This window comes from Crocuta crocuta, unplaced genomic scaffold, assembly GCF_008692635.1.
Source record: "Crocuta crocuta isolate KB4526 unplaced genomic scaffold, BGI_CrCroc_1.0 scaffold113, whole genome shotgun sequence".
In the NCBI taxonomy this organism is placed as follows: Eukaryota; Metazoa; Chordata; class Mammalia; order Carnivora; family Hyaenidae; genus Crocuta; species Crocuta crocuta.
The window spans coordinates 2,883,814-2,907,416 of NW_027530368.1; the positions used below are offsets into that span (position 1 = coordinate 2,883,814).

Here is a 23,603-nt window from a genome sequence, read left to right on the forward strand (position 1 = left end):
GAATCTGGCAGTTTCTATACTAATTCCACCATTGTCTGCTCAGGCTCTTTCTGCAACTGAGCTGGTAAAAGATCAGTTAATGGACACTGTAATGCCTTGGATAAAAGGGAACCAAGGCAATATCTTAATTTTTTTCCTCAATGTCATTGTTCCCTGTTTTAAAAAAATAGAAAGATGTAAAGAAACCAAATCATAATTCTACCATAGTTTTGGTCTGCTTCTTTGTAACATATTTGATATACTTCTAATAAAAGTGTAATTATACTATGTGCATTTCTTTATGATTTTGACTTGCTCCTCCCCCCCATTACATATACCATATCACAAATATCTGTTCATGTCAAATGTAGACCCAACATTATTGTTTTTGTTTCCCTTGTATACGTTTACTTAATCTGGTATAGTTGGAATTGATCATGTAATGATGATGATGATGGCTACTATATATTGAGTACTTACTACATACTAGGCATCATATTGTATGACTTACATACGTTGTTTTATTTAAGTCTCATAGCAACCCTGACAAGTATATATATTAATATCCTTATTTTGCAGGCAAGGTAATTGAGACATAGAGTAAGTAAGTTGCTTAAGATCACAAAGTTAGAGGTAAGCCGGGGTTCTAGCCCATACTATTAGAATCTGAATACAAGTTATTTCATCTGTGCATGTTTTAGACATTTTTTTTCATCACTTATCTGATTATCACTTTGGGTAAAATCGTTAAAGTGGATTAAAGGGCATACACATTTTAATTCCTGATACCTAAACTTTGAGAAAAGTCATACCAATTTGCATTTCTTAACATAACAGTATAGAAGTGCAGTTTTACCATATTTTCAGCAGTATCCGGTGTTGTCTTTTTTCTTTTGCTAATTTTGTAGGTTAAAAAATTTACATTGTGAATTACATTTGCATTTTAAAAATCGCTATTGATTGTGGACATATTTCTAATGTTTAGAAGCCACGCATTCCTTTTTTTGTGTGTGCATGGAATGTTTACCTTTTTTTATTCAGATAAATAGGGTTTTTTTAGTCTAATTTGTCTTTATGATATTTTCTTAGTATGCTGTTTGCTTTTTAATTTTGTTTCTTTTATTTTCATTTGTAGAAATTTTTTTTTCCTGTTGCTCGCTCATTTTATTTTATTTTTTAAATTTTTTTGTTTTTTTGTTTTTTTGTTTTGCATGTCCAAGTTTGTTCTTTTTTTTTTTTTTTTACAAATAGTTTATTGTCAAATTAGTTTCCACATAACACTCAGTGCTCATCCCCACAAATGTCCTCCTCCATGCCCATCCCCCCTCCCCCCCACATCCATCAGTCCTCAGTTTTTGTCAGCATTCAAGAGTCTCTCATGGTTTGCCTCTCTCCCTTTCCCCCACCATTTCCGCCCTTCTTCTCCCCCTTGTTCCTCCGTCAAGTTCCTCCTAATCCTCCTATACGTGCAAACATATGATATTTGTCCTTCTCTGCCTGACTTATTTCGCTCAGCATAACACCCTCAAGGTCCATCCATGTTGCTACACATGGCCAGATTTCATTGTTTCTCATTGCCATGTAGTATTCCATGGTATAGATAAACCACATCTTCTTGATCCATTCATCTGTTGATGGACACTTAGGCTCTTTCCATGTTTTAGCTATTGTGGAGAGTGCTGCTATGAACATTGGGGTACATGTGCTCCTATGCATCAGCATTTCTGTATCCTTTGGGTAAATTCCTAGCAGTGCTATTGCTGGGTCATAGGGGAGTTCTATTGTTAGTTTCCTTAGGAACCTCCACACTGTTTTCCAGAGGGGCTGTACCAGTTCATTTGTAGAAATTTTTAAAAAATGTTTAAGTTTAGGAGAGAGAGAGCAGGGCAGAAGCAGAGGGAGAGGTAGACAGAGGATTTGAAGTGGGCTCTATGCTGACAGCAGAGAGCCCAATGTGGGGCTTAAGCTCACAAACCGTGAGATCATGCCCTGAGCTGAAGTTGGTCGCTTAACCAACTGAGCCACCCAGGCGCCCCTGATTTGTAGAAATTTTAAAATTTCTTTGTGAATCAATCTGTCACTTTTCCCTACGTGTTTACATTTATTTATTTATTTTGAGAGCGAGAGCGAGAGAGAGAGACAGAGAGAGGCAGAGAGAGAGAGAGGGAGAGAAAATCCCAAGCAGGCTCTTCACTATTACTGCAGAACCTGATGTGGGCCTTAAATTCATGAAACCAAGAGTCAGATGCTCAACTGACTGAGGTGCCCAGATGCCTCATTCCCTTTGTGTTTTTTTAAAGTGTAAGTTGCATCCATTAAAATGTGTGCAAATTTTCAGTGTGTAACTTAATGGATTTTAACACATGTATATACTTTAGTGTCACCCAGATCATCTCTCAAGGAAGTTTCCTCTTTCCTTTTTTTAGTCATATTAGCCTCTTCTCCCACAAAGTAAACTCTTCTGATTTCTATCATCATAGATTAGTTTTGCCTGCTTCTGAACTTCATACATAGGTAACCATATAGTATATGCTCTTTTGTGTCTAGCTTCTTTTCCTCAACATAATGTTTTTGAGATTCATGCATGTTGCTGCATGCATCGGTTGTTTGTTCCTTTTTATTGTGAGGGAGTTTTTCATTTTATGGATGTTGATGGACACTTGGATTGTTTCTAGTTTGGGACTTATAATGAATCAAGCTATGGTGACATTCTTATGCAAGTAGTTTTTAATGGACCTAGATGCTCTTTTCTCTTGCGAAAATACCTAGGACTGGAATATTATAGTTACCTTTTGTTATCAACTTCTACATTTCCATTGCTGTTAGATAATATATGCTGGCTTCAACACTTTGAAGTATATGGAGATTTTCTTTATGGTTCAGCATATAGTGTAATTTGGTAAGTGTTCAAAGTGCGCTTGAAAAGAATATATATTCTGCACTTGTTAGAGTGATTTTAAATGATAATTTGATTTGCCAGTACTTGCTAACTTGGTTCTAACAGTATGTAGAGAAAATATTTAAGATAATTAAATTATAAATGGAGAAGGGTAGAGACATAAAGGAAAATATGGTTTCTGTAGTTCCCTGGGACTAGTAAAATGACAATATTAGTAGCTAATGGTAAGTTATGTATATGTAAAGTAATTCCTGGAGTAACCATTAAAAATATTGTAAAAAATATTGTAAAAAGGGGACACCTGGTTGGCTCAGTCAGTTGGGTGCCCCAACTTTGGCTCAGGTCATGATCTCATGTATATATACAGACATAGGCCCTAACATATAAATAATTATACTGAATGTAAATTATCCAAATATACCAACAAAAAGGGAGATATTGGCAGAGTGGATTAAGAAACATGACCCAACTATCTGCTCTCTATTAAGAAAGTCACTTCAAATATAATGATATAGGCAGGCTGAAAGTAAAATGGATGAGCAAAAAAGGACATCATGGAAGCATTGATCAAAGAAAAGTGGAATTGGCAATATTAATATTAATGAAGCAGTGGCGCCTGGGGGCCTCAGTTGGTTAAGCGTCTGACTTTGGCTCAGGACATGGTCTCGCACTTCATGAGTTCAAGCCCCGTTTCAGGCTCTGTGATGATAGCTCAGAACCTGGAGCCTGCTTCGGATTCTGTGTCTCCCTCTCTTTGTCCCTCCCCCACTTGCGCTCTCTCTCTCTCTCTCTCTCTCTCTCACACACACACACACACACACACACAAAATAAACAAACAAGCATTTAAAAAAATGTCAATGAAGTAGACATTAGAATGAAAGAAATTACCAGAGACAAGTGTACATTATATGATGATGAAAGGATCAATCCATCAAGAAGACCTATAATCCTAGATGATATTCCAAACAGTAGAGCCACTAAATTGTGAAGCATAAATTATTAGAACTGAAAGGAGAAACTGACAGATTCACAATGAAAATTGGGGACTTCAGATCCCTTTCGCAACTATTGAGAGAACTAGACTGAGAATCATCAAAGATATAGAACTCAGCAACACCGTCAACCAACAAAATGATACTAGACATTCATAGAACACAACAGTGGCAGGATACACATTTTTTTTCCAAGTGTCCACAAAACATGTATTAAGTTAGACTATATCCTGGGCCATAAAATAAACCTCAACAAAATTTGGAATCATATACAGACTTCAGTGATATCAGACTAGAAGTCCATAACAGAAATATAACAGGAAAATCTCCAAACACTTTGAAACTAAGCAATATACTTCTATATAATGCTTGGTCAAAGAAGTCTCAAAGGAAATAAAAATATATGTTGAGCTGAAGGAAAATGAAAATTTATGGGACGCAGCTATAGCAGTGTTGAGAGGGAAATTTATAATACTAACTTGCATACATTAGAAAAAAGGAAGAGTCTCAAACTGGTAGTATATGCGTTTCCTCCTAGAAAAACAAAGGCAAAATAAATGCAAAGCACGCAGAATAAAAGAAATAGTAATAATAATAGTAAGAAGAGCAGAAATCAAGGAAACCGTGAAAAGAAAAAAAAATTTGAGAAAGTCAATGAAACTGCTGGCTTTTTATTTTTTTTTATTTTTTTTTTAATGTTTTATTTATTTCTAGGAGAGAGAGAGAGAGAGAGACAGCATGAGCAGGGGAGGGTCAGAGAGAGAGGGAGTCACAGACTGAAACAGGCTCCAGGCTCTGAGCTGGCAGTCAGCACAGAGCCCGACACGGGGCTCGAACCCACGAACCGCGAGATCATGACCTGAGCGAAAGTCGGACGCTCAACCGACTAAGCCACCCAGGCGCCCCGAAAGTGCTGGCTTTTTAAAGGACTGACAGAATGGAAAAATCTCTAACAAGACTGGTAAAGAAAAAAAGAAAGAAGAAACAGATTACCAATATCAAGACATAAAGGCAAATATCAAGATATTTGGGGGATATCAAGAATACATTGCTATTGACACTACAGATATTGAAAGGTTAATAAGGGAATATAGTGAACAGCTCTCTACACATAAATTTGAGAACTTATACACCTGACCAATTTTTTGAAAAATGTGAACTGTTACAGTTCACCTAAAATGAAATCTGTAATTGGAATAGCCCTGTGACTATGAAGGAAACTGAATTCATAATTTAAAAACTCCTGTGTTAAATCTCTAAGCTCAGGCGATTTCATTGGAGAGTTCATCCAAACATTTAGGGAAGGATTAACACCAAATCAACATAGTCTCTTCATTATATGGAAATAGAGGGAACACTTTCCAAATGATTTTATGAAGCTAGTAGTACTCTGATGCCAAAACAACTCAAAGATATTACAAAAACTGGGCCACTCGGGTGGCTCAGTCAGTTGAGCCTCTAAGTTTGGCTCAGGTCATAATCACACCGCTCATAGGTTTGAGCCCAGCGTCAGTGCAGAGCCCACTTTTGATCCTCTGTCTTCCTTCTTTCTCTCCCCCTTCCCAGCTCGTGCACTTTCTCTCTCAAAAAATATATTTAAAAAATAGTATTAAAAAGATAATAGAAAAAATAAAAATATAGACTGATATCCCTCATATATATAGATATAAAATTTCTTAACAAAGTATTATTAAGCAGAAATTAGTAATATTTAAGGAGAATATATGGCCAAGTAAGGTTTATTTCAGAGTATGTAAGGCTGATTAATATTTAAAAGTCAATCTGTGTAATTACCACATTAACAGTCCAAAGAAGAAAATCACATAATCATATTAATTGATGCAGAAGAAACATTTGACAAAATTGAAGCCCATTCATGCTTAAAAAACAAAAACAAAAACAAAAAAACTTTTCTCAAATGGATATGCAAAAGCCTAGGGCTTAAAGCTTAAGGCTAAGCTAAGGCTTGGGGTGCCTGGGTCGCTCAGTCAGTTGAGCATCTAACTTGGGCTCAGGTCTGCTCTCACTGTTCATGAGTCCGAGCCCCGCATTGGGCTGTGTGCTATTAGCATTGAGCCTGGAGCCCGTCTCAGGTTCTGTGTCTCCCTTTCTCTCTGACCCTCTGCCGCTCATACTCTGTATGTCTCTCTCTCAAAAATAAATAAACATTAAAAAAAAATTAAAAACAAAAAAAAGCTAAGCTAAGCCTTATAGCTATATATTTAAGGGCAAAAGACTGTTTCCCCTTAAGATCAAGAGCAAAACAAGGACGTCTGCTCTCACCATTTGTATTCAACATAGAGTTTTATGTTGAGTAGACATTCTAGTCAGTGCAGTAAGATTGGGAAAGGCAAGAAAGGACATACAGACTGGAAAGGAAGAAATGTAGCTGAACCTTTTTGTAAATACCATGATTATTTCTCATGAAAACCCTAGAGAATCAAAATAAAACCACTTAGTACCAATAATTTAATAACGTGGCAGGATATAAGATCTACAAAAAACAATTGCCTTCCTATATATTAGAAATGAATATATAGATACCAAAATTAAAAATACAGTACTATTTATGATCGCATAAGAGAAGATATACTTATGTGTAAATTTTTAAAAAACATGAAGGACTTGTGTGCTGAAAACTACAAAATGATGATGGTTAAAATCAACAGAGGTAACCAATGGAAAAACATAGTATGCTTATGGATTAGAAGCAACACCGTAAAAACATCAATTTTTCCCAAGTTGATATACGGAGTTAGTGAAATTTCTATCAAAATCCCAGTAAGATTTTTGTTGGTATGGACAAGATTATTCTAAAATTTGGATGGAAAGACAAAGGAACTAGAACAACTGAAACAATTTTGAAAAAGAAAAATAAAGCGGGAGGAATCAATATACTCAGTTTTAAGACTTATTATATGGTTACAGTAATCAAGACTGTGCGGTATTGGCAGAGGCATAGACAGATAGATGAGTGGGATAGAGTAGAGAATCCAGAGATAGGCCCACAAAAGTATTTGACAAAATTGCAAAAGCAATTCAACAAGTGGTGCTGGAACAATTGGACACCCATAGGGGAAAAAAGTGGTCCTTGAGCTATTTCTTACATTTCATACAAAAACTAATTCAAAATAGATCATGACTTAAAGGTGAAGTGCAAAACCAAAACTTTTAGGAAAAAAATAGGAGAAAAATCCTTAGAATCTAGGAGTGGGCAAAGAGTTCTTAAACTTTACTCCAAAAGTGCTCACCATTGAAGAAAAAAAATTGATAAAATTGGACCTCATTTAAATAGAACACTTTTGCCCTGCAAAATACCCTGTTTGGAGGATGAAAAGACAAAGGACAGAGTGGGAGACAATATCTGCAAACCACATACCCAACAAAGGAGTAGTATCTAGAGGATAACAAAGGCTTTTTAAAAACTTACCAGTTTAAAACCAAACAACCAGTTAGAATATGGGCAAAAGACATGAAGACACCATTCACCGAGGCAGATATACACATGGCAAATGAATACACGAAACACTGTTCAGCATCATTAGTCATTAGAGGAATTCAAGTTGAAGCCACAGTGAGCTATCACTGCATTCCTATCAGAATAGCAATGATACCAAATGGCAGTGAGGCTGCTAGTGGGAATGTAAAATAGTGCAGTCACTCTGGAAAACAGTTTGGCAGTTTCTTAAAAAACTGAACATGTAATTCCCGTGTGATCCAGCAGTTGCACTCCTGGGCATTTATACCAGAGAAATGCAAATTTAGTTTAGGTATTTACTGTACATGAATGTCGATAGCTTTATTTATAGCAGCCCCAAACTGGAAGCAACCCTGATTTCCTTCAGTAAGTGAATGGTTAGACAAATGTGGTACATTTATATCTTCCCATGGAATATTACTTAGCAATATAAAGGAAAGAATTACTGATAGAGACAACAAGCTGCATGAATCTCTAGAGATTTATGCTGAGTGCAGTAAACTGATCTCTAAAGGTTACATACTGTAAAATTCTTAAAGTGACAAAATTAAAGAAATGGAAAATAGATTAGTGCTTACCAAAAGTTAAGTAGATGATAGGGATGGAGGCAAATGGAGATGGCACTACAAAGGAAACTTTGAGCTATCTTTATAGTTTTGGAAATGTGTACCTTGACCGTGTCAATGTCCCTATCCTGGTCGTGATAGAGTATTACACTTTTCTAAGATGTTTACCATTGGAGACATTGGGTAAATGCACGTGAGATCTGTCTCTATTATTTCTTATAACTATGGATGAATCTATAATTCTCTAATAATGAAATGTAATTTTAAAAAATGGTATTGAAGCAAATTTTATTCAACTCTTAGGTTCCTTATTTTCTCTTGACCTATTTCCTTCTTGTTCTTTTTTCCTTTTTTCTGTTTTGTTTTGTTTTTTACCAAGTGTCAGTTTAATATTTGTCCACTTTGTTTATATATATTCTCCCTGTTTTCCTGAGCATCTCAAGTTCAATATGATAGGTTTCTGTATTCTTAGATTTTGAATTTGTCTATTTCTTTACCGCATCTGTTAATGGGGAGGAAAGCATAGATTTATTTATACAAAATTCCCCCAATCTTCACTTCACTATATAAAGGACTGTTTTTTCTGGGTATGTGGCAAATTTGATTTTGAAATGCAGAGAGCAGCCATGTGTCTTTAATAAAACAGCCATTACATACATTTATATATCATAAAAATAATGTGTATAGCTCTTTCAATTTATAAAGTACTTCAACTGAACCTCAGAATTTTTTGCTTTTCCTGGTGTTGGCTTCCTTTATGTACATGAGAAGTCACTTAAAAGCTGCATGCCTAGTTCTTTTTATATAAAATCTTACACCATACCTTCTGTTAGGCCAGTACCCCCATCATGAGGGCAGTTAACAGTGTCTCATGTGTAACCACTGTGACACGATGGTCCTATTTTCATTTCCAGTTTTAGACACCACATTTTCCTATTAGCTCTTTAGTAATTGTTAAGAGGCCCCATACATTTTGGCAACATGACACAGATTAAGAGATTTGTCTGGGAAATTTTAAACTTCCAAATATTGGATTACCTTAGCAGTTTAAAGGATTGACAGGTGTGAGTTAGAAAAGACTTTCATTAAATATTGGCAAGTGTGAAACTGGGCAGTTGAACAGTATCTTTGGAACGCTACCAACTTTGGGGATCATTCTTGGGAGAAAATGCAGACAACCTCATTACTTCACTCTAATGAAAGGAATGACTCTCCTTGCTTGTCATGTGTAGGTAACCAATTCTCTAAGAATTTTTGGTGTCCCGTTGTTGAGTAGTTAATTTGGTTTTTGTCTTTGCTCACATATTCTTAATTGTCCCTGGTATTACAAAGGTACTACTCAATAAAATGATGGGACTGGGGAGATATGATTTAAATGATAGTGTTTTTTTAAAACTAGTGAAATAACTTGCATTTCAATTATTTTATATTAGAAGCTATGTCATGTATTAAAATTTACTTGCTAATTTCCTCCAACTGATTAAATCATATTATAATCTACAATAAGGACATTATGGTACAGAGTTATAGCAGGTAATTTTAGTTTGGGTTTCCCTAACAAAAAGGACACTTATCTTAAAAGTGAAATCCAAATCTTTTCCTGATCAATTACCTTAATCACGGAGGAAGTCTGGGTTTTTGTTCTAACCAGGTAGGTAGGTTGTAATTTTAAGCAGTTTGGTTTGCTAAGCATGATTAAGACACCGTTCCCTTTGAGGTTTACCCTTTCGCTTCTGAGGTACAACTGTTTATCATCTTGGGTCAAAGGTTATAAAAAGTAGTCATCAATTAAAGCTTTATTGGTTGTAATTGGTAATGCTATGAAAGGAGCCAGCCAAACTGAATCTGATAATAAAAGACTCTTTGTTAAAATATTTAATAAATTAACACTCTCTCTTGGAAGGGGGAAGCTAATTACAAAGCCCAAGATTGTTAATCATAATGTTTACTTTCTTCAAAAGCACAGACTCAACTACTCCATAATCATTAGACATCAGATTTCTTTCTTTTTCTTTTTTTTAAATCCAGCAGACTCTGCCATTCCCGGAGGGGATGTTCTTTTCTATGGCGCAGGCTTGGGATATGGCAGAAGGAGGAAATGCCAAGACAAACACAAGTTATAAGGGCCATCTTAAAAATAAACAGGACTCTGTTAGACCGTCAGACTGCTTATGCTCTCTTCAGAAAGGGTCAAAAGTTTATGTAGATTTATTTTGCAGGCTAACAAATGATATCAAGAATTGGGGCATTCGGAAAGTAATGTTTTTGTTTTGTTTTTTTGTAATAATAAATTATCTACTGAACCTATCATCCTATCTGTACATGTGTTTTTTTTTTTTTTGAGGTGTTCTGACAGTTTTGTGGCTTTTGAATTTTAGACATTTCCAAATCCCTAACGTAGGTAAATAGAACCGTGAACAGTATCACCTCTCCGACTCTTGAATGACCTTGCCATGGGAATTCTCTGAATGGACTTTTACATCTGGGAATCGAATGTTTCTAGATTTAAGCAATAGGGGGCATCTTGGGTTTGTTCTTTACACATGTTTCTGTAGTCTGATCTTTAGGGCAGTTCTAATGAAAGAAAATCCTGCTTTGGGCCTGCTGTGCAAATTAGCCATATGGCAAAGTGTAATATCCCGCTGAACGTCATTATGGGGCCCTATGAAAAGTGCTCCCCTTTTCACATGGAAGCAAATTAAAATGGCTCTTTCAGGTTTTTGGTTTTTTTAAAACTCTGAATAAACCTGTCTTCACTTGGATGCCGGGACAGTTGAAAGGGAGTTCTCCAGCTGCAGTCAGGGTGGTGAAATTACAGGCTTTGCCCAAGACCAAATGGAAATATTGCTTCCTGTAGGCAAAGCCGGAAGAACAATGGTGTGTGCTTCCATCCTTCCATTTCCCTCCCTTGTTCTTTGTGTACTTGTCCTTGGCTGCTTCTCAAACCGGGAGTTAGTTTTCTGTTATTGTGATGGATGAGAGGGACTCAGCCCACTCTCCAGTGGACCCTGTATCAATCTCTACCAGGAAAGGTCCACAGATGAAGGGCTGTTTGGCCAAATAATGGCACAGTAAATATTTAATGAAGAAGACGGGTCTGTCCCATGTTGTCTGTTGTTTGGACATCCTGCCCATATGAAAGAGTATCATCCCAGCATAAGTTTTTATTTTTCTTCTGCAACACTAGACATGTAGATCCCACTAATGTTTGGAGGCATGGGGCTAAGTGACCATATGAAATGTTCAAGGTGTCTGTGTGCATGGTATACATTGGCACCTTTTATGAAGAAAAAGAAATCCATGGAAAGGCCTTTCATCTGTTCTTACATTTCCCCCCTGCTCAAGGGGAGGGATCACACAGCCATGACTTACTTGATTACTAGAGTACATTTATAAACCAACAGCAGCTAACATTTGCCTTTGAACTTTGTTAGCAGTATTTTTTGCCACTCTTACAGACAAAAACAAAAGACCTCCCTCATTTGCCCACACTGAATGGCAATACTGTGTGTGTTTCCTACGTTTATATCCCACATGGGGAATTCAGAGTTATCGTTTGTGTCTCTATTTTTGTTTTCAAGCATTTATTGAAAGCCCATGTTTAGTTCCAGCATTTGTATGATGACAATTTATAGCACGTGTTTGAGGAAAGAAAGTTGGCAGAGTGTTGTGCAAGGAGAGTGGATCACACTAAATTACGATGTTTTAAGAGAAGATGTTTCCATGCAAAATGAAAAGAGTGAAAAGACTACGTACCATATTGTCCTATATATGTGTGTAGATGTACATGTGTATGTGAAATACTTGTTAAGAATAGATGAAATTGGTAAGGGAGTACACCAAAAAGTAAACAGTGGTTATCTCCAGGTGGTGGGATTATGAATGACTTTTGTTTTTTCTCTTTGCCTCATCTGTACTGTCTGATTTTTCTAGAAGTCACAAATCTTACTTTTGTAATTAGTAATTTACAAAGAGACACTATTAAAAACACAGCTAAAAGCAAAAGATTGAAACAAAACAAAACCAACCAAGCAACTGTTTTCAGCATAGCCTGAAGAGAAGTGGGTTACTTCCTGGTTAATTCTGGTGCCAGGATTAATGACTAGACTTAAATTGAGAATGGCTTTGGGGGCATTGGACCATTAACGACCTTCTCCAAGTTTATCATAGGATGTGATGAAATATTTACATTAAATATGAATTTAGAAAACAAAGCACCCAGTGAATTGAAGAAGAGGTTAAGAGAACCTGTAGAATATTTCCTTCTTTGTTTTAGCAGTAAGTAAAAATAGAGTATGTTCTGTGGTCATTTAGCTTTTCTTATGCAGTTGCCCTAGAAGTGAATGATAAGAAGTTTGTTGTGGAGAATTCTTTATAATAGCATAAGCTCCTGTATTTAGGTTAAATTTCAGATGGAATACATAACACTTAACAGAAAAAGCTAAGCAAGGTCTTGTTTGGTTTCTAAACCTTTCTTAACTTCCACTAAAATTCTTTAAATGCATAAAAGTCTGAAAAGTTATAACACCGTTGTTAAAGAAGACTTATAACTAACATTACATTGCCTGAATTTGAATAAAATTTTCTCCAACTTTTAAGGCTGGCTGAATGAATTGAGAAATCTAGTTGTTGAGTGATGTGTTTTATTGCCATAAACAGACCAAACCTTAAAAGTCAGAAGGTACTTTATGCCTTTTCTACTCTGTGCCATCTGGCTTGAGAATACAGTACTGAACTGATGAATATATTGGTTGTCTCTCCCCATACTGTTTAGATTCTCCTTTATAAGGCTGTCAGCGTGTGGGGTGAGGGGGCAAGTGGGACTTTTGGTGGCAGCACAGTTTATCTTGTGCTGGAGAGTACTTAATAGTGCTGTATAAGAGCACAGATAGGAAGGCCCTGTATTGTGGTTTTCATTCACTTAAGAAGTTCAGGGAGTTAAACACTGGCAACTGCACGGTAGGAAATTGTTTGACCATATTTTATATGAACTTAGTTGGCCAATTGCTTGCTAAGACACTGGAATCAGTTTGTGAATTTCCTTTGAAACAACTTTGGACCTGGGCACATCAATCTGCTGTGAATTGTAGCATCCCTAAAGATATTAGATCTATAGCCAGATGATGGCGAGTGGGCCAAGGCAAACCACGAAACAAGCCTGGAAGCAAGTCCTGGTCCAGAAAGAGGTCCTACAGTTCAAAACAGAGCAATTGAGAAAATGGAACAATACAAAACAAAATATGAGATCTGCAAACACAGCCTGAATAAAATGGAACAAGGAACACCATCCTAAAAATTCAGAGGAAACATGATTCTAAGCATGATTTTCTGCAGGAGCCAAAGGAAATTTTACAAAATTATTTGGCATGAAGAAGGCATAACTCCTATGAAACAGGAACAAAAATCTTCAAGAATAAATGGAGATGGAAAAGCAGCAGGCTGAGATAAGTAGGAATAATTACAAAGCCATGATTATTGCAATAGCAGATAAAGCGTAAATATAAAAATGGAGCCTTGAAAGAAAATAGTGATTAATATTCTACTAGTATTTTTAACCAGTTATTCAAACAGATGTATATTGAGTACCATTTATACCAGCCATTGCTCTAGGGGTTGGGAACAGGATAGTAAATAAGACAAAGAACTTGTTCTTGTGGAGTTTACATTCCTAGTTAGAGGACACAGACGATAAACAAACAGCATGTCAGATGGAGATACGTGCTATGCAGAGAATTAAAAGGGGGTTATGTATTCGGCCAAACTTTCTATTTTAAATTAAGTAATAGAAAAGTCTTCTCTTAGTAGTTGACATTTAAAGTTACATATATATGTGTGTGTGTGTGTGTGTATTTTAAATATATGTTTATTTTTGATAGAGAGACAGAGAAACAGAGAGACAGAGTGTGAGTGGGGGAGCGGCAGAGAGAGAGAGAGGGAGACAGAATCTGAAGCAGGCTCCAGGCTCTGAGCTGTGAGCACAGAGCCTGATGCAGGGCTCAAACTCAAGAATCTTGAGATCATGACCTGAGCTGAAGTCGTACGCTTAATTGACTAAGCCACCCAGGTGCCCCTAAAGTTATATTTTAGTTATTAGAAAGAGCCAGACTTTCCCTAATTTTTGGTGTCATTTAGGGTTTCTGTGCTAGGTCCTTTTGTACTTTCGTTCTACAGATATTCCTTAGATTATCTTATTTTCTCCTAGCCTTAGATTACCATCTCTCTGCTAGTGATTCTTGATTCTGAAAACTATTGTCTTTAGCTTAACCCTTTCTCCTGAGCTCCAGACCCAAATAGACCTGCTCCTGAACACTTAGCACTTGGAAGTCACCAATTAAACATGTTTGGTACAGAGGTCGTTATCATCAGTCTCCTCAAATACAAACAATTCTAGTTACTCATGATAGTTATATTTAATAAAGTCACTGTAAACACTGAGTGAATGAATACTGGAGCATTGCTTCTAGAGGAAATACAGGGTTAGGTTCCTGTGAACTTCTGGTCACATTTCCTCAGTCAGTTCACAGCCATGTTTTATGTGTGTTTCTCTTTAAAGATGTCTTATTTAATGTATTTTGTTGGCTTATTAACGTTGAATTCATGAGTAACGGCACTGGAAGTCATGCCCAAACAAAGCTTATCGAAATGTGTTTTCTCTGAAAGGCACATTTTGTTTTCTTGAGCTTAGGAATACTAGACAGCACTTCAGCAGTATGTTTGGGAGCCTTTTTACATAGCAAAATCACCAGGGGCACCTGGGGGACTCAGTCAGCTAAGCATCTGACTGTTGATTTCAGCTCAGCTCATGATCTCATGGTTTGTGAGATGGAGCCCTACGTCAGGTTCTTCACTGACAGAGGGGAACCTGCTTGGGATTCTTTCACTCTCTCCCTGCCCCTCCCCCACTTGTGCACTCTCTGTCTCTCGCTCTCTCTCTTTCTCTCTCTCTTTCTCTCAAAATACATAAATAATAAGCTTTAAATAACAAAAATCACCAACAAGAAGCACAAAAATGCAAGACATACAGATGGCCAGCAGGTACATGAAAAGGTGCTCAACATCATTGATCATCAAGGAAATGCAAATTAAAACCGCAATGAGATATCACCCACACCTGTTAGAATGACAATTCTCAAAAAAGACAAGAAAGAACAAGTGTTGGTGAGGATTTTGAGAAAGTAGAACCCTTGTTTTGTTGGTGGGAATGTAAATTGATGTAGCCACTATGGAAAACAGTGTGGAGGTTTCTCAGAAAATTAAAAAAAGAACTACCGTATGTTCCAGCAATTTCATTTCTGGGTGTTTATCTGAAGGAAATGAAAACACTGAAAAGATGGGTACACCCCTATGTTCATTGCAGCATAATTTATAATAGCCATGACATAGAAACAACCTAAATGTTCATTGAGGGATGATGAAGGATAAAGAAGATGTGGAATCTATATATACAAAGGAGTATTAATCAGCTATAAAGAAGAATGAAATCCTGCTATTTGCAACAACATTGTTAGACCTTAAGGGAATTGTTCAATGAAATAGAGAAAGACAAATACTGTATGATCTCACTTATATGTGGAATTTAAACAAACAAAAAACCCAACTGAATGCATAGATTTGTGGTTGTCAAAAGTGGGGACTGGGGAAATTGGGTGAAGGTGGTGAAGAGGAATAGACTTTCAGTTATAAAATAAGTAAGTCCTGGGGTGCCTGGGTGGCTCAGTTGGTTAAGCGTTTGACTTAGGCTTAGGTCATGAACTCACCGTTTGTGAGTTCGAGCCCTGCGTTGGGCTCTGGGCTGATGGCTCAGAGCCTGGAGCCCGTTTCAGATTCTGTCTTCCTTTCTCTGTGTTCCTCCTCGCTCGCACGGTCTGTCTCTCTCTCTCTCTCAAAAATAAATAAAGATGAAAAATATTTAAAATAAATAAGTCCTGGGGATGTAATGTACAGTGTGGTGACTGTAGCAAATGATACTTTAGTGGATAATTGAAATTTTTTGAGAGAGTAGATCTTAAAAGTTCTCCTCACAAAGAAAAAAAATGCATGTGGTGATAGGTGTTAACTGGCTTTGTGGCAATGGTCATTTTGCAATATATATAAATATTGAACCATTATGTGTATACCTGAAAATAATGTTTTATGTCAATTATAATGTCTTGATTTTTAAAAATATCAGAAAAATGCAAAAAGTGGGGCACTGGTTGACTGTGAAGAGCAGAATTTTCCTTGAACCTCTGTGTCTCTTTGAGGAGTATTTTTTCCCTTTATTTTTACCTGTATTATTCTCACTCATTTGTCAATTATGAATATAAACGGTATTTTTTTTTCTGGGAAACTTTCTCTGACATTCCTTCCATTCACCACACACATCCACGAGTGCGTGCGCGTGCACACACACACACACACACACACACACACACATCGATCAGTCCAATCCAGAGGATTCTGTAGTATTTTTTTGTTTTTTTTTTTAATTGCTAGTTTTCCACCATAGACTATAAATTCACCATAGACTATAAAGGACGACAAGGGCCATTCTTTATTGCATGTCAAGCACTTTATATAGATTAAGTGACTTGTTTTTCTGTGATGTTATATGTATTAGTTAATTAATTATTACAAAGTCTTTGGGCCACTGTAATACTAATGACATAAAATGAAAACAAACTAAAACAACTTTTCACTTGGATACTATTTTATACCTGTTTATTTATACCTTCACTAGCTTTTGAGGTTTTTTAAAAAATATTAATGAATGGAGGAGTTTGAAACTGAAGTGGCTAACTTTTATAGTTAATCTCTTGATCTATTTGTGAAAAGACAGGCACTCAGCTGGACTGGTGAGCTATCTACTTCTGAAATTCCACCTGTAAGCATTGAGTTGACAAAACTGACAGAGGAAATAGAATAATCAGAGGTGAATTTCTTTAGCCACCACCAGAGAAAATCTAACTCATTTTTGTAAATGAAGAAGCCAGAATTATTAGATAAATTGATATTTTCTTGTGTTTTTATTTTATTGAATGAATATTTAAAAGGCAAAGCTGTATATAGTTAAGAATTAAGTATAGGTCTATGATAGGTTTTCACCTTGCATACTTTCTACCATTTACAACAAATAATTAAATTATTATAAAAGGTCTAATTTGAGAGAATACTTTCCCTAAATTCTCAGCTAAGTGTACCTTGGCTCCAAAGCATGTTGAATGTGTAATGTCACACAAGAATAATAAAGGGACTTTAGGGCTGTTAACTTTAAAACGAAAAGCCCTTCAGAGTGTACAGAATGTAATTGACATTTAATAATGCCACTATGCTGTGAAATGGTGACAAGTGGGGAATAAGTTTAACAAACCAATGGGCAGTTTCCACTTCTTATTTCTTAAATAGAATCATTTGCTACTTCATTAACTTATGGACTTAGAAATAAGAAAGCCTTGAAATAGCTGCTTTAGTGTTTGATTTCATTTTATAGCAGGAAAAACGCAGGTGTCTATAGTTATAATCACATTAGCATTGAAAACCTTTTGTTTTTAAGTTACACCAGAGGTCAGCAAACCATGGGGCCAAGTCCACCCTGCTGCTTGTTTCTATGTGACCCAGGAACTAAAAACAGCTTTTGCATTTTTAGATGGTAGGTAAAAAATAAAAAGAAGAATATTTCATGGCAGATGAAAATTATATGAAATTCTTATTTCTGTTTCCACAAATAACATTTTATTGGAACTCGGTCGGCCACATGCATTTATGTACTGTGTATGGTTGCTTTTGAATTTCAACAGCAGAGGTGACTAGTCACAACAGACACTGTATGTATGGCTCACCGAGCCTAAAACGTTTACTATCCTGCCCTTTAGAGGAAATGTTTGCCAACTCCTGAGATTACACTATTGAATTAGTGTGATTTAGCACTTTAAATCAACTTCTTCGATTTAGGGATCTAGCAAAGAAGTCATGTTCAGTAAGATTCTTCAGACTTTAGGGAAGGTGAAGGAAACCAAACTTATGTATTGCATAGAGTTTATACTTTCTCCCACGGGCAAGGCTTTCATTTTCATTATTGACTTAATCTTCTTTTTCAAAACATAAGCACTTGCATAGTGGTGATTATTTACCAGACACTGTTCTAAAAGGCTTCTGACTCATCTGGATCTTCATGACAATGTGAGCGTGACCTCTCTACAAATGAGACACCATAGCACATCTGAGTGAAAGTTAAATAGCTAAATGGTGGAAGTTAAATTAGTGAAAGTTCTGCAGCTGGTTGTACATCTCAAAAGGGGTAGACTCATAATTTGAAAGAAATCATCTGGTTCTAAAATCAATGCTCTTAACCACTGTGCATACTCCCTCTCCATTTCTGCTCTTGTTTATTTAGAAATGTCTTGGATCAAGAGTAGATCTTANTTAAAAGCTTTGAGTTAATATTGGTTTCCTAGGCTGATGTAACGAAGTACCACACGTCGGGTAGCTACACAAGAGAAATTTATTCTGACCCAGTTTTGGAGACTGAAATCCAAAACCAGGTGTCAGAAGGCCGTCCTTCCTCTGAGGTTGTGGGTGGGAGACTTGCCTCTCCCTAGCTTCTGCTGGTGGTCATCCTACCATCTATCCTTGGCTTGTAGCTATATTGCTCCAGTCTCTGCCTGTGTCGCCACATGATGTTCTCCCAATGTGGCTGTGTCTTTTTTCCCTTTTCTTTCTTTCTCTTTTCCTTCTCTTTTCCATTTCCTTTCCTTTCCTTTCCTTTCCTTTCCTTTCCTTTCCTTTCCTTTCCTTTCCTTTCCTTTCCTTTCCTCCTTCCTTAATTCCTTCCTTCCTTTCTCTCTCTCTTCTCTCTTCTCTCTCTCTCTTCTGTCTGTATTTATTTTGAGAGAGAGCACCCGTTAACCAGGGAGGGGCAAAGAGAAAGGGAGAGAGAGAATCCTAAGCAGGCTCTGTGCTGTAAGCACTGTGACATGGGATTTGATCTATCGTGATACCGTAACCTGAGGCAAAACCAACATTTGGATGCTTGACCGATTGAGCCACCCAGGCACCCCTTTTCTTTTAAGGACACCAGTTATATCAGATTAAGGGACACCTACTCTAGTACAACTGCATCTTAATTTAAATACATCTGCAGGACCCTATTTATAATTAAGGTCCTATTGTGACATCCCAGGAAGGACACGAATTTTGAAAGGATGTTGTTCAACCCAGTTATGGAGCTCATGAACCAGCTCTTGCTCTCTAGAGCACCTTTCATTTTAAGAAACCATGTACCAAGAATTTCCAGGGGTTTGTTTCTTCTTTTTTGGTGTTATTTCTGTTCTTGATTATATTCTAGCTGGGAAGACTGATTCCACTGTTCTCTGCTCCTGCCTTTTTCCTGCCTTGCTCTGGCCCTTTGCTCATGATTCATTTGTGACTGGTTTTCATTCTGAACATTTCTCTTCTGGAATGTTCTGTGAGGTTTTTAAGGAACATTTCCTGAACTACTCTTAGGAGAATGTTGGTTTGTCTTCATACTAGTGAATTTATGATAGTTGATTCAGCAACCAGCTTTGGTGTGTTGGTGGTTGAGTTCTGGTAGCATCCTCTTAAGAATCTTTTGTATCCATTATTATGGGATTTGTAAGTAAGGTTCAATAAATGGTAATCATTATTTTTATTTTTTCTATGATTATGATCACTGTTAAAATAGCACATTTTGAGAAATTTGGGGTTGCCTCAATTCCAGACCTGAGAGCTTCTCTTTTCCCATGAAACACTAGAATAATTGGTCAAATTGCGTCAACACATTTCCTTTTGTTTATTTTACAGGGTGCCCGAGAAACATTTGAGAACTACTACCGAAAACAGAGGCGAAAACAGGCCCGTTTGGTGCTCCAGCCTCCATCTAACATGGTAAGATCACCAACTTAACTTTTCTTACCTTTTCACTTTTCTTCTCTGGCATCATGTCATTTTTTTCCATATGTGCTTTTTTTTTTTTTTTTTTAAATCACTCAGATCCTTTTTGGTGGGTGTGACTTCTAGTAAGAAAATAGCAACTAACATCTATTGATTGCTACGTGTCAGGCATTGTTTAAAGTACTGGGTATGAATTATTTCATTTCATCCTCCTTATAACCCTATAAGGTAGGAAGGGTTCTATTGTTATATTTACCTTAGAGTCTTAGGAACTGAGCCCTAAGAAATGAAGTAACTGATTTTAACTTTGTCTTACTGTATCAAAACAGAAAAAATAACTTTTTTCTTCTTTGTTGCAGCATGAAACTTTAGATGGCTACAGGAAGTATTTTAATCAAATTGTAGGGTAGGTATATGTATGTATATGCCTTGAATTTATCCACTTTCCATACCTAGATTCATAAGACTTGGAAAAATAATTTTTCCTTTGGGAAATTATTTTTCTTTTTTTATTTTAAATTCCTGAGATTTGTCTTTGAATAAATATCATTTCAAAGGAATGTGTAATTAGTTTCAGCATTATTATATTGCTGAAGACTAGTTTTTAAGACTAAAGGAAGAAAAACTTTGAATTGTAATTTTATTATATTTGATGTTTTGTTTCTCCATTCTTGGTAAGAGGGAACCAAATAATCAGCAAAAGTTGGCAAACTTTTTTAAAAGGGCCAGATAATAGTAAAGTATTTTAGACTTTGTAGGCCATACGTTTTCCGTCACAACTATTCAGCTCTGTCGTTGCAGCGGGAAGGCAGCTATAGACGGTACATAAATGAGTAAGTGTGGCTGTGTTCCAGTAAAACAATATTTATAAAAATAGGCAGTGGGCCAGATTCGTCCCATGGGCTATATAGTTTGCCACCATCATCTAGAGTATACGTACTAGGATGGAATTACATTTCCCAAATAAACACCCCAAATATAGATAGCTTATTCTAATTGTGAGAGAATGACTTTGCAGTTAAAAGAAAGGGAAATGACTTGAATTGTACTGTGAAATTTCTTTTTATTTCAAGTTGAGATTTTTTAAATGTAACTCGTAGTTTTGATTAAAATATATCATAAAAGTTCCCTATTTAAGAATTATTTTATTTAGTTAGGAACATTTAGCCAAGGTAGCTAAATATACGTTTTAAATGTATAACACTAACGCTATATAGCAGAGTGTTAAAAAATAAGTTTGCATTTTTTTTTTACCTTAATGAGGAAGTCCACATAAAGGGAATTATTTTGATATTTTGTATGTTGGGCTCTTAAAAAAATGTGTATTGCAGCTTTCATTGTCTGTTTGAAATGGGTTAGTTTTTTTAAATGTCTTAATGGCCTGGTGTTTTTAATATAGTGAAATTATCTTCCCTTACCTGTAAACATTTTCTTCCCTTTTACATGGCTGAGTAAGATAGTTAAGATTTAATAGAAATGTGACTCCAATTTCTGTAAAGTGGTTGGACGGACTAAGTCCAAGAAATGTGATTCTGTTTATGACACCAGGTAGCTTTCTTTAGGGAAAAAAAAATGACTATTCAAATTTGATGGCAGCTCTTGTTTGTCTGATGCTGGAGATAGTCAAACTGTAAGTTCTGACAGCCGTACTGTCTTTTTCCCTCAATTGTAGCTTTTTTGTGGTTGAAGATCACATTTTACATACAACCCAGGGGTTGGTAAATAGAGCCTACATTGATGAACTCTGGGAAATGGCACTTTCCAAAACCATCGCAGCACTCCGCACCCACTCGGTATGTAAGAAGCCCGCCAGAAGTTCTGACTTACTGCTGATTATCCGTATACTAGTCAGTGTTGTACTGCTTAAAATCATACGTGTATTATGTGGAATCACCTACCTGGAGCTATCTCTTTCAAAGACATATGGAAGTAGCCACTTCAGATTTGCCATGTTCTCTAACTCTGAGCCCACTTTTGTGGATGCTTATGCAAGAAGAAAAAGTAAAAAACAGCTGACATATATTGGAATCCTTTCTTTGTGTCAGGCATTGTTATGTGTACTTCATATATATTTCATAAGGTAGGTATCGTTATTATGTTTACCTTGTAGTCTAAGGAACTGACCCTCAGGGAGGTTAAGTAACCAGCCTCGTGTTATGCAGTAAATGGTAGAGCTTGGATTCAAATCCAGACAAGTGACTGCAAAAGGCTCAGATACCGAAGGCTCAGCATTGCCTTCTAAGGCCATTACTACTGATTTGGAGTTCACAGTTTTATTCTTATTTTTTGAAAAAAATGTTTACAGTATATCAATGTTACTAATTATGAGTTCCCACAGTTTTGATATATTTTATCAAAGCATGAATTTTTAAATATATTTTTTAAGTTTATTTATCTATCTGGAGAGAGAGAACATGAGCAGGGGAAGGGCAGAGAGAGAGGGAGAAAGGGAATCCAAAGTAGGTCTGTCAGTGCAGATCCTGACATGGGGCTCAGTCTCCAGAAAAGGAGATCATGACCCGAGCTGAGATCAAGAGTTGGTCGCTCAACTGACTGACCACCCAGGTGTCCCCAAAGCATGAATTTTTGATGATAATTCACTTTATTTCAGATACTTAATGTTGGCTCTGAATTAATTATTTATTCAATGTATCTTGAATGTTGATTATGTTTTGGCCCTGGCAGTATAGCATTGAACAAGGCAGATGAAGTCTTTGCTCTCAAAAAGTTTTATTTTATTTTACTTTATTATTTATTTATTTATTTTAAGAGAGAATGTGTGAAAGGGAGAATGGCAGAGAGAGAGGAAGACAGAGGATCTGAAGTGGACTCTGTGCTGACAGCAGAGAGCACGATGCGGGACTCAAACCCACGAACTGTGAGATCATGACCTGAGCTGAAGTCAGCTGCTTAACCAACTGAGGCACCCAGGTGCCCCTCAGAAAGTTATATTTTAATTGGGCGGGGGAGTCCCAATAAATAAATAAGAATATCAGATAGTCATAATACAGTACAATTAAAACAGTGATAGATTAGGACAACCTGGTGCCTGCTTTTGATTAGTTGATCAGAAGTGGCATTCTGAGATCTGAATATCAAGGAGTCATTATTTATGAAAAGATTAAAGAGAATTCTAGGTATAAGGAATGGTAGTACAAGGGCTTTGGGGGTACTTTTCTACCTGAACTGTTCGAGAAATTATAGTGAGGACCTAATAATAGAAGATAATGTCATATTTAGAATATTTCAGTAAATGGCTCTAATCTCCATCCGGTACCACCTAGAAACAAGTCATCCATGACCCTTCAGCACTCTTATCTCTTCATCAGCAAGTATTCCAGGGTAAATACCAAGTGTAAAATCTGTAATTGAAGGGATTGTAGCTGTTTTAGGGAATTGAAAAATGTTGAGAGTGGGTAGAGCATAGAATGCAGAAAGTTAAGCAAGTGTGGTATGAAGTATAAATAAGCAAGTAGACAGGTGTCATACTATCTATGACCTATTTGATGCTTAAAGCACTGGGTTGAGTGGAGTGTGTGTGTTCAGTGCCGGGGGAGGATAAATTGGAATGAGAAGATCAGATTTCCATTTTGGCTAAATTATGAGTGAGGGATGAGAATAATATGGGTTGAACAATTAGTAGGCTAGTCTGGTATTCAGGAAGAGGTGATGATTAGCTGGACCAAGGGATAAGAGTAGATATGGAAATATGTAGATGAATTGGAGAGACTTTTAGGAGGTAAGATTAACTATATTTTCTGATGGATTAGACATCAAAGGTAAGTTAAAAAGCCTATCA

General features: G+C 36.5%; 1 protein-coding gene across 2 annotated transcripts in view; it reads left to right on the forward strand.

Moving 5' to 3' along the window:
- EXOC6B (exocyst complex component 6B) overlaps positions 1 to 23,603 on the forward strand; it is a 594,589-nt gene that overhangs the window by 284,972 nt on the left and 286,014 nt on the right. For both annotated transcript variants that reach the window (XM_077766295.1, XM_077766296.1), the window contains exons 9-11: positions 19,715 to 19,798; positions 20,164 to 20,210; positions 21,477 to 21,597. In XM_077766295.1, coding sequence (XP_077622421.1) covers positions 19,715 to 19,798; positions 20,164 to 20,210; positions 21,477 to 21,597 — 252 coding nt within the window. The remainder of the gene's footprint in view (positions 1 to 19,714; positions 19,799 to 20,163; positions 20,211 to 21,476; positions 21,598 to 23,603) is intronic.